The sequence below is a fragment of the Mastigoproctus giganteus genome, unplaced genomic scaffold, assembly GCF_048544385.1.
Source record: "Mastigoproctus giganteus isolate SK-2022 unplaced genomic scaffold, ASM4854438v1 scaffold_15, whole genome shotgun sequence".
Taxonomy (NCBI): domain Eukaryota; kingdom Metazoa; phylum Arthropoda; class Arachnida; order Uropygi; family Thelyphonidae; genus Mastigoproctus; species Mastigoproctus giganteus.
Window position 1 is genome coordinate 2,020,117 of NW_028328292.1, and position 18,278 is coordinate 2,038,394.

General features: G+C 39.0%; 1 protein-coding gene across 1 annotated transcript in view; it reads right to left on the reverse strand.

Moving 5' to 3' along the window:
* The window catches only part of LOC150074908 (uncharacterized), a 108,291-nt gene that overhangs the window by 12,357 nt on the left and 77,656 nt on the right, over positions 1-18,278 (reverse strand). Inside the window, exon 5 of the mRNA XM_090389379.1 lies at positions 12,768-13,200. Within this exon, the coding sequence (XP_090245505.1) occupies positions 12,768-13,200 (433 nt within the window). The remainder of the gene's footprint in view (positions 1-12,767; positions 13,201-18,278) is intronic.

Consider the following 18,278-nt stretch of genomic DNA (forward strand, 5'->3'; position numbering starts at 1 on the left):
GCAGAGGAAGCAATATTTGTAATGTGCTTGTGCCAAGAGAGATTAGAAGTCAGGGTAATCCCCAAAAGAGATATATCATTTTGCCTAGAAATCGGAGTCACCAAAGATAAGCATAGGAGTAGAAGAATCCTTTTTTGCGAGATATAAGACAAGACTGAGTTTTAGAAGAATTAAAATCAATTAAGTTGTCTTTGCCCCAATGGAGATGGGCATTTAAGGAATTGGTAGCAGATTTTCGAGAAGTTGAAGATGATTGAGCAGAACAAGGTTTCTTAAAATATAAAGTAGAATGCAATGTGCTATCACTGGCAAAACTAGGGATAGGATTTCCAGTCAATGGAAGAAGTTCATTAATATACAAGAGGAAAAGAGTGGGGGAAAGAACTGAACCTTGGGGGACACTGGCATTGGTGAAGAAGTTAGAAGACAGAGAGCCATCTACCGTCACTCTCAGTGCACGATTAGAGAGAAAACTGGATAACCAATTACAAAAAACAGTTGGCAAACCATAAGATGGAAGCTTGTTTAGAAGACCTTTATGCCAAACATGATCGAGAGCCTTTGAGATGTCAAGAGCAACTGCTTGTGTTTCACCGAACTTTTCCATTGAATTTGTCCATAAATAGGTAACATAAGCCAGAATATCACCAGTGGATCGACACTGACTGAATCCATACTGGCGATCGTTGATCAGACGGAAGGTTTCTAGGTAGTTTAAGAGTTGGCGGTTAATTGATTTCTTCATTACTTTAGAAAGAGTAGAAGTAATTGCAATGGGACGATAATTGGATGGGAGGGATTTGTTCCCTTTTTAGGAACTGGCTGGATATGAGCAAATTTCCAAGCAGAAGGAAAAACACCTTTGGAATAAGAAAGTGAAAAAAGGCGGCAAAGAACAGGAGTAAGTTCCGGAGCACAGGTTTTGAGAACAATTGGAGAAATACCATCAGGACCAGGAGCTTTCCTAGCATCAAGATTCGTCAAAATCCTTCTGACATCCTTTTGACGGAAGATCACAGGAGTCATTGAATGGAGCGTGTTGGGAATGGTGTGAGGTGTTTTACCAAGATCATTAATACGCGAGTTGGAAGAAAAATGGGATGCTAGCAGGAGAGCTTTATCCTTTGCCGAAGTGACAACAGAACCATCTGGTTTGGACAGAGGTGGGAGCAAAGATGGGCAAAAGTTGCGGCCAATAGCTTTGGCAAGAGACCAGAATGCTCGGCTACCATTAGGGCAAGAATCAACTTTTCTACTCTTAGCCTGTTCAAACTTTCGTTTGGACTGATTAACAACTGCTTTACAATTGTTGTGAGCTTTGGTGTAGGCAGAAAATGAAACTGAAGAATTAGAAACAAGCCAATTACGGTATGCAACGTTCTTCTCTTGAACAGCCTTAGCACATTTATTGGAAAACTAAGATTTAGATAAAGGAAGAGATTTTAAAATGGAGTGTGGGATAAAGGATTCCATTCCTGCAAGAATAATTTCACTAACACGTTCTAAGCAAACATTGACATCAGAAGTTTTGAAACAGTAATCCGACCAAGGAAAAGAAGAAAAGAAATCTAGCAGGTCATCCCATTTTGCATTCTTGTAATGCCAAAAAATACGAAGTTGGGAATAGCCATGAGATAAAGGCTCCATTGGAGAAGATTTTTGTTTGTTTGTTATTTGGTTTTTAGGAGCATTAGCAACTAAGGCCATATTGCTCCGGGATATGCGGTGGTCATTCCCTGGCCTTTCCGCATCCTCCATATTTTGGCACTTGGGGCCTCCATATGGTGCAAAGAAGTCTGAGGCTTATGCTGCACAGGCCAAAAAAAATTCCCGAGTTACCCTGAGAGAGAGAGAGAGAGAGAGAGAGAGAGAGAGAGAGAGAGAGAGAGAGAGAGAGAGAGAGAGAGAGAGTGTCAGAAATAGAAAGGAATCACCAAGAAAGAGAATGATGATATCCAACTCAGGACCCTGGGTGTGCCAAGCCCATACTCACCAGATGTGAGCCTCTGGGGTTAAATTTTTCTCTGCATTCTTTGTAATGCTCTGCATTGCCCCAATTAGGCCTATAGCACATGCAATATCACATGGTTTTTCATTTCGCTCAGTGTTTCACAATTTCATATTTTTTTCTCTATCGACAGAGGCGGACTGGCCATATGCCTTACCAGGGAAACCGCGGTGGGTCGGAGGCCAGTGTGATTTTGGTCATAAATGCTAATATGAGGCCACTACAAATTTTCGCGGGTAAGAATTTTTGACCTAGTTCGCCTCTGTTTATCGATATTGCTTTTCCTTTTCTCTCTGAATCTGTAGTGTCTTCACCAGGACGCTTCCTTTTCACACCTTTTAAATATTTTACTCATTTTTAGGGAATAAAGCTGCTGCTGTTTTTTTTTTTTTTTTTTTTTTATGTGAACCCCAAACACGAGAGGTATTAGGACCTATAGTACTTAGTACCGTGCTTGGGTTTGAGGTTAAGAAGACGAAAGAAGATATTTGTTGACATTGGACTTGAACTTCTGTAGATTGTAATTTTCAGGAAATACGTATGAAGGAAGGTTGTTCCAGAAAACGGCAGTTGAATGAATAAACGAGGAAGATGAAAAGTTGGTTCTGTGGGTTTGAAGTTGGACAGTAAATGGATGTTGGCTGGTGGCGGCACGTGTTCGGACTGTTTTGAAAGAGAGAGCAGGAATTATAGAAGCCAATTCAGAAGAACAGTGCCCATGGAAGTATCTGTAGAAGAGGCATGCAGCAGAAACAGTGCGTCTATGAGAAAGCGGGCGGAGAGACTCTGTTAGAGATGAATCATTAATTAACCTAACTGCCCTCTTCTGAATGGAATCAAGAAGCCGGAGAGAGGTTTTGGGGGCACCACCCCAGATATGGGAACAATATTCCATGGCAGGGCGAATTTGCGATTTATACAGAGTGAGCAGCTGTTTGGAAGAAAAGTAACGCCGAGAGCGAAAGAGAAAACCAAGTTTTTTAGATGCAGAGGAAGCAATATTTGTAATGTGCTTGTGCCAAGAGAGATTAGAAGTCAGGGTAATCCCCAAAAGAGATATATCATTTTGCCTAGAAATCGGAGTGTCACTAAAGATAAGCATAGGAGTAGAAGAATCCTTTTTGCGAGATATAAGACAAGACTGAGTTTTAGAAGGGTTGAAATCAACTAAGTTGTCTTTGCCCCACTGGAGAATTACCTGAAGATCGGCATTTAAGGAATTGGTAGCAGATTTTCGAGAAGTTGAAGCTGATTGAGCAGGACAAGGTTTCTCAAAATGGAAAGTTGAATGCAATGTGCTATCATCAGCAAAACTATGGATAGGATTTCCAGTCAATGGAAGAAGGTCATTGATATACAAGAGGAAAAGAGTGGGGGAAAGAACTGAACCTTGGGGGACACCGGAATTAGTAGAGAAGTTAGAAGACAGAGAGCCATCTACCATCACCCTCAGTGAGCGATCAGAGAGAAAACTGGATAACCAATTACTAAAAACACTTAGCAAACCATAAGATGGAAGTTTGTTTAGAAGACCTTTATGCCAAACACGATCAAAAGCCTTTGAGATGTCAAGAGCAACTACTTGTGTTTCACCGAACCTTTCCATTGAATTAGTCCATAAATGGGTAACATAAGCCAGAATATCTCCAGTGGATCGACACTGACGGAATCCATACTGGTGATCGTTGATCAGACGGAAGGTTTCTAGGTAGTTTAAGAGTTGGCGGTTAATTGATTTCTCCATTACTTTAGAAAGAGTAGAAGTAATTGCAATGGGAAGATAATTGGATGGGAGGGATTTGTCACCCTTTTTAGGAACTGGCTGGATATGAGCAAATTTCCAAGCAGAAGGAAAAACGCCTTTGGAATAAGAAAGTGAAAAAAGGCGGCAAAGAATAGGAGTAAGTTCAGGAGCACAGGTTTTGAGAACAAGTGGAGAAATACCATCAGGACCTGGAGCTTTCTTAGCATCAAGATTCATCAAAATCCTTCTGATATCCTTTTGACGGAAGACCACAGGAGGCATTGAATGGAGCGTGTTGGGAATGGTGGGAGGTGTTTTACCAAGATCATTAATACATGAGCTGGAAGAAAAATGGGATGCTAGAAGGTCAGCTTTATCCTTGGCTGAAGTGGCAACAGAACCATCTGGTTTGGACAGAGGTGGGAGTAAAGATGGGCAAAAGTTGCGACCAATAGCTTTGGCAAGAGACCAGAATGCTCGGCTACCATTAGGGCAAGAAGCAAGTTTTCTACTCTTAGCCTGTTCAAACTCTAGTTTGGACTGGTTAATAACTGCTTTACAACTGTTGCGAGCTTTGGTGTAGGCAGAAAATGAAACTGAAGAATTAGAAACAAGCCAATTACGATATGCAACATTCTTCTCTTGGACAGCATTAGCACATTTATTGGAAAACCAAGGTTTAGATAAAGGACGAGATTTTAAAGTGGAGTGTGGGATAAAGGATTCCATTCCTACAAGAATAATTTCACTGACACGATCTGAGCAAACGTTGACATCAGAAGTTTTGAAACAGTAATCCGACCAAGGAAAAGAAGAAAAGAAGTCTCGCAGGTCATCCCATTTTGCATTCTTGTAATGCCAAACAACACGTGGTTGGGAATAGCCATGAGATAAAGGTTCCATTGGAGAAGAGACAATCACCAAGTTGTGATCTGAAGTGCCTAAAGGACCTCTCACTTTGACCGTGTACTTAGAAGGGTTGTTTGTGAGAAAAAGATCAAGCGTATTGGCTGTATGATTAGGATTGTCCGGTATTCTTGTAGGTAAATGAACAATCTGTGCTAGGTCATTAGTAATTGCAAAAGCCTCAGCATCTCGACCTGCTGGGTCGGTGTGACTAGAAAACGGAAGCCAGCTGGAGTTGTGAACATTAAAATCACCAAGGAAAATTACTTCGCTGTTAGGAAAGTTGGACTGGAGAAAGTCAAGTTGCAAAGAGAGGAAGTCAAAGAGCTCCAAGTGATTAGTAGAGTTGGGAGAACGGTAGAGACAACAGATGAATTTGACACAATGAGGTAGAGAGATTTTAAGCCAGAGAAGATCAAAGAGAGGAGATTCCAAATTGCCAAGTCTCTGACAGGGAATATCAGAACGGACATATGCACAAGTACCACCTTTGAGGCGAAAGGAATCATACAACGAATAATTTGGGCATCTGAGATGAGCAGTAGATGAATCAACCGATAACTGAGATTCTGTCAGAAAAAGTACATGGGGTTTGGCAGACTGCAAGTGGAAATGGACATCGTTGAGATTAGAATTGAGACCACGTATATTTGTGAAATGAATTAGGAAGTCCTTGGGAGGTTTAGATCTTTTCGCAGATAAGCTTGCTCTATTAGTTTGACAATTCACGGTGTGTTCAATAGTAAGGAAAAGTAGGTGGGACATGCTGTATGAAGTAATGAAATTTTTGGATATGGCGTACATGTGGTAAGAATATACCCAGATCCTTGACATAACGTGGCCTCGACAATGCTCCCCGCATACACACTACTCGGACTCCCTCCAGTCACTATCTGGCAGAGTAGAGGCAGCAAGATTATACACTAGCTGATCCGGAAGCTTCCTAGAGAGTTACCAATAGGTTCAGTCCGGTGTACTAACTAGCGGCCGGCCTGCGAACACCGTTTTAGAGCTGTACCCTCGAAATGTAAGGAATATTGGATCTCGCCACGACGTTCATCATAACCTCAAAAGTCATCAATCATACTGCATGATGGAAGAGATAGGGAAAGGTTGACCGGAACTGTTGTTGTTGTTATTTGGTTTTTAGGAGCATTCGCAACTAGCATTAGCATTAGTAGAGGCATTTGATGCAAGAAAGCAAGCTTCTGCAGCATCAGCCAAAAAAAAAAAAAAAAAACCCACTTCCACTTCACCCCTCTGTTTGTTCAAAATACCTGTCCAGTTGAGCCTTAAACTTATTTAGGCTATCAACCTCCACTACAAGGGATGGAAGTCTATTCCACCAACCAATTTGGTGGTGACGGGCTCGAACCCCGGTCTAATCAAGAAGAGTGTGCTATGCACTGCTGCTCCTTCCCACCTGGCTACGGAGGCGCCCCATTGGAGAAGAGACAATCGCCAAGTTGTGATCTGAGGTGCCTAAAGGACCACTCACTTCAACCGTGTACTTAGAAGGGTTGTTTGTGAGAAAAAGATTAAGGGTGTTGGCTGTATGGTTAGGATTGTCCGTTATTCTTGTATATAAATGAACAATCTGTGCAAGGTCATTAGTAATTGCAAAAGCCTCGGAATCTCGACCAGCTGGGTCGGTGTGACCAGAAAACGGAAGCCAGTTGGAGTTGTGAACATTAAAATCACCAAGGAAAATTGCCTCACTGTTAGGAAAGTTGGACTGGAGAAAGTAAAGTTGCAAAGAGAGGAAGTCAAAGAGTTCCAAGTGATTAGTGCAGTTGGAGACAACAGATGAATTTGACACAGTGAGGTAGAGAGAGTTTAAGCCAGAGAAGTTCGAAGAGAGGAGATTCCAAATTGCCAATTCTTTGACAGGGAATATTGGAATGGACATATGCAGAAGTACCACCTTTGAGGTGAAAGGAATCATAGAGCGAATAATTTGGGAAACTGAGATGAGCAGTAATTGAATCAACTGATAACTGAGATTCTGTCAGAAAAAGTACATGGGATTTGGCAGTCTGCAGGTGGAAATGGACATCGTTGAGATTAGAATTGAGACCACGTTTATTTGTGAAATGAATTAGAAAGTGTTTGTGAGGTTTAGATCTTTTCGCAGATAAGCTTACTCTGTTAGTTTGACAATTCATGGTGTATCCAATGGTAAGAAAAAGTACGTGAGACATGCTGTATGAAGTAATGAAATTTTTTGGTTATGGCGTACACATGGTAAGAATATACCCAGATCCTTGATATAATGTGGCCTCGACAATGTCCCCCGCTTACACATTACTCGGACTCCCTCCAGTCAGTATCTGGCAGAGTAGAAGTAGCAAGATTATACACTAGCTGATCGGGAAGTCTCCTAGAGAGTTACCAATAGGTTCAGTCCGGTGTACTAACTAGCGGCCGGCCTGCGAACACCGTTTTAGAGCTGTACCCTCGAAATGTAAGGAAGATTGGATCTCACCACGACGTTCCTCATAACCTCAAAAGTCATCAATCACACTGCATGATGGAAGAGATGGGGAAGGGTTGACCGGAACTTAGCTCTGGAGACTAAACGTGGGTTCCACCACTTCAAGCCTCCAATAAGCAAAGTGGTGGTATTGCACCAGTTGATGAGAGTCATCTACCACCTAGTACTGCCTGGTAACACAAAGGGTGGCATTCCTCCATGTGGTGTGAGCGCCACACCTCGACCCCTACTTACGTTGGTTCACACCTGGGTGGTCACCCACCATGTGTTTGTGCATGGAGGTTATATCCAGGATTACTAACAGTCCCACCATCGTGAAGGTGCAAGCAGGGATTTGGCTACCACAGTTCAGATGATACCAACTTAGAATAACACACACAAATGCAAAAAAAAAAAAAAAAAAGAGACCACACCAGTGAAACATTGATTGACATGCACCAGGGTCCTAGTTCTTTTTCCAGAAAAACATGCACCATATTAAGCAACCACTGCCACCTGTGAGGATAGTGAGCATCATGCACGATGAGTCCATCGACATGTGTTGCTTACGCCACACATGAAGACATCCATTGGGGTGTTACACCACGTATTTGGACTCATCTGACCAGCACACTCATTTCCAGTCCTCTAATATCCAGTAGCATGTTGTTGACACCACAGCATTCACTGTGGATGATGATCAGTGGTGAGGAGAGTCTCTTATTCATCTGCTATGGAACCCCATATGTCTGAGTGTGCCAGGTATCATCATTTGGGATATTGTGTATTCCCCATATTGTATTGCGATGAATACTGTTGCACAGTGACCTACTGTTGAGCCCATAAAACAAGTTGTACCCTTCACACACACCATAAACATCCACCTTGCATAATCCTTTACCGTGCTACTGCTAAGTGAATCATGATGAAAACTGCAACCACTTCTAACAACTTCCAAAGATGTCTATGATGGGATATGTTTGAGGAATCCTTGAGTCTACCAAAATAGCTACCCCTCCATGAGGGTCACTTGAGATGGTTTGATCTCGCTTACATACATTATAGCCTTTTACAATGGCATTTACTTTTGTGACTAAATTTGTTTCCTGAAGACTTCTGTTCCGGGTAAAATAATGGAGTCACTTGTTAAAGATGCATTGCAGGATCATCTAGACAAGACTGCAGCAATAATTCAGACACAGCATTGGTTTGTTAAGGGAAAGTTTTGACTAACAAATTTGATAGGATATTATGATGTGGTTACAAAGGAACTGAATGCAAAAAATAATTTTGATATCATATATTTGGATTTCAGAAAAGCTTTTGACACTGTTGCGCATGGAAGACTATTGTACAAATTGGAGCAGAATGGTATTAATGGTAAGTTGCTACAATGGATAAAAGGATGGTTAAGTGGGAGAAGACAGAGGGTGGTAACTAATGGGTGCTGCTCTTTGTGGACTAATGTTATTAGTGGAGTCCCACAGGATTCGGTGTTGGGTCCTCTGTTCTTTTATATATTTATCAATGATATTGATGAAGGTATATCAGGCTTAGTGTCGAAGTTTGCAGATGATACAAAGGTTGGCAGGGTTGTTAATGACAGTAATGACAGTGTGCTACTGCAACAGGATCTAGATAATTTGGGCAGATGGGCTAAGAAGTGGCAACTGAAGTTTAACCTTGACAAATGCAAAGTACTGCATATGGGTAGAAGTAACCCCAGAGAAATGTACCAACTGCGTGGTACTACACTTAAGGTGGTAGAAAATGAAAAAGACCTGGGAGTAATTGTGCAGTCAGATATGAAGTTTTCTGAGCAATGCAGACAGGCTGCCAGGTCATGGGGTTTTGTCAATGATATATAGGAATTTCGCTATCAGGGAAAAGGATGTGATTGTCCCTCTGTATAAGGCAATGGTCAGGCCACACCTTGAGTACTGCGTACAGGTCTGGAGGCCTCATTTTAGGAAGGATGTAGATTTGCTTGAGCATGTACAGAGAAGGGCAACAAGATTGGTGAGGGGGAATGAAGGGATCCTCTTACCAAGAGAGGCTTAGGTTCTGCAAATTGCCTTGGCTGGAGACTAGGCACCTGCACGGTGATCTGATTGAGGTGTATTAAGGCCTTGAATGGATTGAGCACGCTGAATTCTGATGGGATCCTTCGACTTGTTCAGATTACGAACCTAAGGGGGCATAAATTCAAATTAAGAAAAGACTGATGTAGAATAGATGTGCGGAAATTTGTCTTTAGCCAGTGGGTGGTTAATTGCTGGAAAAAACTTCCATCTGTCGTGGAGGTTGATAGGTCAAATAAATTTAAGGAGGAACTGGACAGGCATTTGGAGGGAATGGTGTGTTTTTTTTTTTTTTTTTTTTGGCTGATGCTGTATAAGCTCATACACTTGCTTTCTTGCATCACATGCCACTACTACTACTACAGTTGCCTGCAGGATTATATTGAGCAAAAAAATTGCAAATATGATCTATATTACTTCAGAAACCTCAGCATTTCCATCAAATGATTATACAAATTTTGTATATTACTTAGGTTTATGTATTGCTTCTGTTTGAATCTGAGAGGTGGTGCATTTTTGGTTGATCAATTCTTGCCAGCTCTCTTTTTTGGGAAATACTAGGCAGCTTGATTCTATATATCATCTTCAATGTGTTCAATACTGTAAATCAGGATAATTTAATCCTGAAACTATACATACCAGGATCAAGTTATCCTGATTTACAGTATCATATATCACCACATGGTTAGAATGAGACTGCTTTTACCCTTTGCTTCCAGGTCTTCATATTTGATGGTCAGCAGAATTTATGCTCAATTGGAACTATATCTGGTGGAATTGTGATTGGGGTATTGTTGGCTTTGCTTGAGACTAGCAATACAGAAGTTTATGTTGAAATTAATATTGAGCAAGCAGTCCAGTTAGATGTCATTCAAGGGAACTGAGACTTCAGTTTGAGTTGCAATTTTTGTTTCAGCTGTAGAAGTGTTGCTGCATATGAACAAGTGATAGAATTTAACCCAGCAGTAGTCACACAGAATCTGACATGTGCACAATTTTGTTTTTTGTTTATGGAAAAAGTTTTTGGTTTTATTTTAATTTTTCCTTACAGCATACCAATATTTCTTCTTTTCTTAATGGAGTGCAGTACTTACTGTATGTAATTTTTTAATATTTAACAAAAAATAAAAATATTTAAAACTGCAGTTTTTTTCATTATTAAAAAAAAACAAAAAAAATTAATACCCGAAAAAGAGAAAACAAAATTATAGTCATAAAATATAAACATGAAACTAACGGTTGCTTGCATTTTTCAGTTCAGAAAACCATTATGAGCAAGAATTTTAAAACTTATGTTTGACCACATATTAATGTGTTTTTTCTAACAAATGAAGGAATAAACATATAAATAATAATCAAAGCAAGAAACCATTTTACAAAAATAATAATCAAAGCAAGAAACCATTTTACAAAAATAATAATTCAAACAAAAAACGCATTTAGTACAACAATCCAACATGAAACAAAGAGGAACTACTTTCCACAGCAGATGCCTCCACCACATCAGCTGACATTCCCATTATGACCATGGCTAGTAATGGGAATACCAGTAACATATTTTTTTTAACAGGTCACAGCTCACATAAGAGCAAACTGAAAGATCTTAATTCATCAATAGTTCATAACTTTTTTTTTAAACCCCAAAACACGAGATGCATTAGAGCCTATACTACTTAGTACTGTGACTGGGTTGAAGGTTGGGGAGATCAGAGAAGATATTTGTTGACATTAGGCTTGAACTTCTGTATATTAACTTTCAGGAAATACATATGAAGGAAGGTTGTACCAGAAAACGGAAGTTGAATAAATAAATGAGGAAGAAGAAAATTTGGTTCTGTGAGTTTGAACAGTAAAAGGATGCTGACTGGTTGTGGGACGTGTTCAGATTATTAAAATAAAATTTGATTTATTTTATTATATAATAAAACAGCATTTTTTATTTTATTATATAATAAAATAACACTATTATACCATGTGAAAATTCTTAACAAATAGGTTTTATTAAACTCATATAATACAAGCTCAATATAGTTGTAGATGATAATTATTTATTTCATATTTAACTCAAAGCATTGAAGATAGAAATGCTGCTCCTTACAACTCAGCGTCTTTCCATTTATCAGTGGATTTTTTTTTTTTTTTTTAATTCACTTTTTTTTTTAAATTCAACATTTTTGTAAACTTTCCTTACTGATTCGATAGTGCATATCTTTTGTGTTTGTATATGTGCTCAATGTGGCATCAATTAATTTTGATAATGAGCATTATTATTATGCTAATACTACATTGTGTTTATCTGGTAATACTCAAGATGTTTAATTTAATTTAATAAAATATTTTTAAAAATTGTCATTTTCTTTTTGACAGCATACAAAGAAATGTTGAAAGTGCTAAAAAAGCAAACACAATACAGGTTTACAACTTACATATAAACCAGTTTCATAAACACTGCAAAAAAGGCTAAAATGTGTGTACATTTGTGTTTTAGAGAGCACTTAGAATTACTCGATCACTGAAACTTGCTCACTTGACACCTGGGTAATTAGATGTATGTATATATATGCATGTAAGAATAGGTAAGTCTGATAAAGTTTGCACAGATAGAGGTGAAAATTACACGAAGTGCCAAGCACTAGAAGGGTAAGGATAGTAGAAAAAAAAAGTAATGTAGATTTGAAAAAGGTGAAAGAATGTTAATATCCTAAAAGTTATGATGAATTAAGAAAATTATGGGCTGAATTGCAAAGCCAATTTGGAGGTGAAGGAACTGTAAAGTAAAATAAAATAAAATAAAAGGTGGTAGAGCTGTGATCAGATATGGGTGGGCAAATTTAGTTATAAGTCGAATACAGGGATGGCGAAAATGCAAAACCTGATGTCAGCAGAAGTAAATATTGATACATGGTCAGGTTACGGATTTCCTGATACATGGTCAGGTGTAGTCTCCTGATGTATTACCTGACCATGTATCAATATTTACTTCTGCTGACATCAGATTTTGCATTTTTGCCATCTCTGTATTCGACTTATAACTAAATTTGCCCACCCATATCTGACAGTTCTACCATTTTTTATTTTACTTTTCTTTTTTTTTTTTTTACTTTATTTTGCTTAATTATTTGGTATTAATATTTTTACTTTACAGTTCCTTCACCTCCAAATTGGCTTTGCAATTCAGCCCATAATTTTCTTAATTCATCATAACTTTTATGATATTAACATTCTTTTGCCTTTTTCAAATCTACATTACTTCTTTTTTTCTACTATCCTTTTTTCTACTATCCTTCCAAGGACTAGAAGGGTAACCTTCTAGTCCTTGGCACTTTGTGTAATTTTCACCTCCATCTATTCTTACATGTTTATATACTTTTGCATCCTTTACTCCTGCTTTGCACATTTTGGTGCATTTGTCATACCTGATTATTCATTTTTTATTTTTCCATCAACTGTTACTTTAACTTTAAATTACATTTAATATACACACACACACACACATATATATATATATAGAGAGAGAGAGAGAGAGAGAGATTACATGAACTGCATATTACATACCCTATTTTTTCCTCCTCTCGGAAGCATACGTACAGGAGAGATTCTTTCATTTTTAGGAGAAAATGATTCTGTTACACCATCTTCTATCACATTAATATGAAGATTTTCTCCAAACTGTTCCTGAGTGATCATTTCAGATGACATACAACCAGAGTCAACAGTATCTGACCCATTTCTCAATTCCTGATTAGTTTTATCTCCCAGTGTGAAGCTGCTATTATTCTCAGCGCAAGGTTTTGGAGGGACACAACCAGAATGACTAACAAGATTTTGAACTCTTGCCTGAAATACCTGTGGATAAGGTGAGACTGATTCCCCGGACCCTTCAGGACACATTTTATTACACAGGGAAAAGTCCTGTGTAATGCGACAATCACGATCATCCTTGTTTATTGTAGGCTTTTCTTCTTTTGTTTTTGTGGCTAACAGCTGGCTAAAAAATGGAAAATATCTGTTAGTGATATGTATTTTCTAATTTTTAAATTTCTATATACATCCCTATACATACAAACAAAATAAGTATGTAATATGACCAAATAGTATAGTGAAAAATCCGTTTTACTTTAAGTCAGTTAATTTTAATAGTAGTGTGAGTACTAATGTCATGGGAACGTGAGAATTATTATGAGATTTTGGTATTATGAGACGAGCATATTCAATGGGTTTGGATCAGAATTAGATCCAAAATGGAATAAGAAAAGAAAAATTCACTTAGCTCTAAATACAGGTATTTGTTTCTTAGGCATTTAAACACATTCCTTATCATTAGCATCATAAGACATAAGCAACATGTGGACATTTAAATGATATCTCATTCGAGGAATAACCTTCAAGTGAGCACGCCCCTTCAAATTTAAGAATTGAAATATCTATCAGAGTGCCATGACTGCACTTACATTAAGGGAGGGAAGGACACCATTGCCGTTATGACTATATCTTAATACTACAGATTAGAGAATTTCACTAAAGAAAAAGGGAAAAAAAATAAAAGTATTTAAACTTCACATTATAAAATATGAGACATTGCCAAGTTTCAAGTGTAGTTTAAAAGCTGCAACTTCTATGCAAGATTTGTATTCTGTTGGTGAGTCAGTTTATCCTGAGATAACAAATGTAATTTCACAGGAGAACATCACCATCACAGGCTATAGTGACAGAAAAAAAAATCAGCGTCTATCTTACTTTGCATACAAAAGAAAAAAAAATATGCACTATTCATAAAAAAATTGTTGCAAACAGTATCATTATACTATCTCTTACAAATGTGTTTGAACTGGTAGCAAATTTTAATGGGAAAAAACATCCATTGGCAGCCACATTATAAAATTCCAAAAATTGGTGGCAAATAAAAATAAAATGGATTAATTCCTGAGTCTTTCAGCATCACAGACCAGTCCATTCGTACACAAGGGGGTGTTGCTAATGCAAAGCCAACTGTGCATACACATACGCACAATGAAGGCGCCTCCGTAGCCAGGTGGGCAGGAGCAGCAGTGCGTATCACATGCTTCTTGATTAAACCGGGGCTCGAGCCTGTGACCACCAAATACAGAGGATGCAGAAAGGTCAGGGAATGACCACCGCATATCCCTGTAGCAATATGGCCTTGGTTGCTAATGCTCCTAAAAACCAAATAACAAACAAACAAACAAACACACAATGAGTTGGCTTTGCATGCAACGCCCACTTGTGTATGAATGGACTGGTCTATGATGCTTGAAGGCTCAAAATCAGGAATGGCTGACATTGTAATTTTATTTACAGACTTCAAAGGTGTTTTCGATACACTATGGTGGGGAGTGTCCTTTGTTGTTGTCTTAGAGCTGCAAATTTCCCTCAGTTATTATACCTTCTCATTTTGGTACTTGCTCCGTTTGGTAATTGGTAATTGCTCTGTTTTGGTACCAACTAAATACCAATCTGTATCCAGACATATTACTCAAGGCTGCCCCAGGGGTCTATCTTAGGCCGCTAGTGTGAAACTTAGTCCTAAATCATTGGCTTCTCCTCAATGATGACCCAACAAACATAAATACAATAGCTTACACCAATGACTTCTCCATTCTTGTCCACAGAAATTCCAAAAGGGATCTAAAAACTTCTGCAAACAATATTCTCTCCAAACTAAATGACGGGGCCACTGAAAATAAGCTCACAGTTTCAGTGACAAAACCAAAAATGATGACCTTTAAGGGAAGACTAAATTATTGTAGGCCTCCAGTGATAAAATATCAAGGAAATTTGCTTTCTTTAGTGTCCACACACAAACACCTTGGTGTTCACCTAGATGACTGTCTGGCCTTCTCTTTGCACTTACAGCATCTCTCTAAAAAGATAAAGAACTTTACATCAATGCTATTCAGAATTTCTAGGAAAAAATGGAGACTAAACAAAAATTATCATTAGCATTAGTAGAGGCATATGATGCAAGAAAGCAAGCTTATGTAAAAACAATTTCACCCCTCCATTCATTCCAAATGCCTGTCCAGCTCAGCCTTAAATTTATTTATGCTATCAACTTCCACAACAAAAGATGGAATTCTGTTCCACCAATCAACCACCCGCTGGTTAAAGTCAAATTTCTGCACATCTATTCTACAACTGTTTTTCCTCAATTTGAATCTATGCCACCTCAAGTTCTTAATCTGAGCAAGAGGAAGAATCCCATCAGCATTCACCTTGCTCAACCCATTCAAGGCCTTATATACCTCAATCAGATCATCTTGCAGGTGCCTACTCTCCAGGTGCTGCAATTTGCAGAACTTAAGCCTTTCTTGGTAAGAGCACCCCTTTGTTCAACTCACCAACCTTGTTGCCCTTCTTTGTACTCATTCTAGCAACTCTACATCCTTCCTAAAATGAGGCCTCCAGACCTGTACACAGTACTCTAGGTGTGGCCTGACCACTGCTTTGTACAATGGGATAATCACCTCCCTGTCCCTGCTAGCAAAATTCCTATATATCATTGAAAAGACTCCATGACCTGCCCTGGCAGCCCGTCTGCAGTACTCAGCAAATTTCATATTTGACAGCGCAATTACTCCCAGGTATTTTTTATTTTCCACTTCCCTGAGTGTAGTACCACACAGTTGGTACATTTCTTTTGGGTTATTGCTACCCATACACAGTACTTTGCATTTGTCAATGTTAAACTTCAGTTGCTACTTCTCAGCATACTTGACCAACTTATCTAGATCCATTTGCAGTAGCATACTGTCTTTACTGCTGTTAACAACCCTGCCAACCTTTGTATCATCTGCAAACTTGGACATTAATCCTGATATACCTTCATCAATATCACTGATGAATACACAAAACAACAATGGGCCCAGCACCGAACCCTAGGAAACTCCACTAATAACATTTGTCCATGAAGAGAAGTGTCCATTGATTACCACTCTTTGTTGTCTCCCACTCAACCATCCTTTATCCATTGTAGCAACTTACCCTTAATGCCATACTGCTTAAATTTGTACAGAAGTCTTCCATGTGCAACAGTATCAAAAGCTTTCCTGAAATCCAAGTATATGATATCAAAATTATTTTTGACATTCGGTTCCATTGTGACCACATCATAGTATCCAATAAAATTGATCAGACAAGACCTACCTTTAACAAACCCATGCTGTGTCTTAACTATTACTGCAGTCTTGTCTAGATGATCCTGCAATGCTTCTTTAACTCCAGTTCTTTAACTTCTTTATCTCCAGTCTGTAGGCAGTTTGCTGCCTCCTATATTAAAGGAGGCAGCAAAGGAAGTAAGCAATCCGTTAGCCATAATTATGAGAGCTTCCTTGGACTCAGGGGAGGTACCCACAGACTGGAGATGTGCAAATGTAACCCCAATTCACAAAGGAGGATCAAAGGCTGACACAAGTAATTATAGACCTGTTAGTTTAACTTCTGTTCCAGGAAAATTAATGGAAGCACTGGTTAAAGAAGCACTGCAGGATCATCTTGAGAATAATTCAGTTATAGCTCAGACACAGCATGGTTTTGTTAAGGGAAGGTCTTGCCTGACCAATTTCATTGGATACTATGATGTAGTCACAAAAGAATTGGATGCAGGGAATAACTTTGATATTATATATTTGGATCTTAGAAAGGCTTTTGATACTGTTGCACATGGAAGACTGCTGCACAAAATGGAGCAGTGTGGCATTGGTGGCAAATTATTGCTATGGAAAAAGGAATGGTTGAGTGGCAGAAGACAGAGAGTGGTAATTAATGGACACTGCTCATCGTGGACTAATGTTAGTAGTGGTGTCCCTCAGGGTTCAGTGTTGGGTCCATTGTTGTTTTCTGTATTTATAAATAATATTGATGATGGTATATCAAGCTTAATGTACAAGTTTGCAGACAATACAAAGGTTGGCAGGGTTGTTAAGGATGCTACTGACGCTATGCTGCTGCAACAGGATCTGGAAAGGTTGAGCAGATGGGCTGAGAGGTGGCAAATGAAGTTTAACATCGACAAATGTAAAGTACTACATATGGGAAATAGCAACCCCAGAGCAACGTATCAACTCTGTGGTACTACACTGACAGTGGTAGAGAATGAAAAGGACCTGAGGGTAATTGTGCAGGCAGATATGAAGTTCTCTGAGCAGTGCAGACGGGCTGCAAGAGTAGCTCATGGTGTCTTATCAATGATATACAGGAATTTTTCTAGCAGGGATAGGGAGGTGATTATTCCCTTGTATAAGGCAATGGTCAGGCCGCACCTTGAGTACTGCATACAGGTTTGGAGGCCTCATTTCAAGAAGGATGTAGAGCTGCTGGAACGAGTACAGAGAAGGACAACAAGGTTAGTGAACGGAACGAAGAGTTGCTCTTACAAAGAAGACTTAAGTTTTGCAAATTACAGTGTCTGGAGACTAGGCACCGGCGAGGTGATCTGATAGAGGTGTGCACAAAGCCTTGAATGGTTTGAGCATGCTCAATGGTGATAGGATACTGCCTCTTACTCAGAATAATCACCTGAGAGGGCATAAATTCAAATTGAGGAAAGACAGATGTAGGATAGATGTGTGGAAATTTGCCTTTTATCCAGTGGGTAGTTGGTTGGTGGAACAGACTTCCATCCCTTGTTGTGGAAGTTGATAGCCTAAATAAATTTAAGGCTCAGTTGGACAGGTATTTCGAACGAACAGAGGGGTGAAGTGAAAGGGTTTTTTTTTTTTTTTGGCTGATGCTGCATAAGCTCGCTTTCTTGCATCATATGCCTGTACTAATGCTAATGCTAACAAGTGACTCCATTATTTTCCCTGAAACACAAGTTAAACTAACAGGTCTATAGTTACTTGTGTCACCTTTTGAAACCCCTTTGTGAATTGGTGATACATTTGCACACCTCCAGTCCATGAGGACCTCCCCTGAGTCCAAGGAAGCTCTCATAATTATGGCTAAGGATTTGCTTATTTCCTTTGCTGCCTCCTTTAATATAACTGGATACTAAGTTGTTACTAAGTTGTCTGTAACACACACTTACTCTCATTTTTCCTTTCCCAG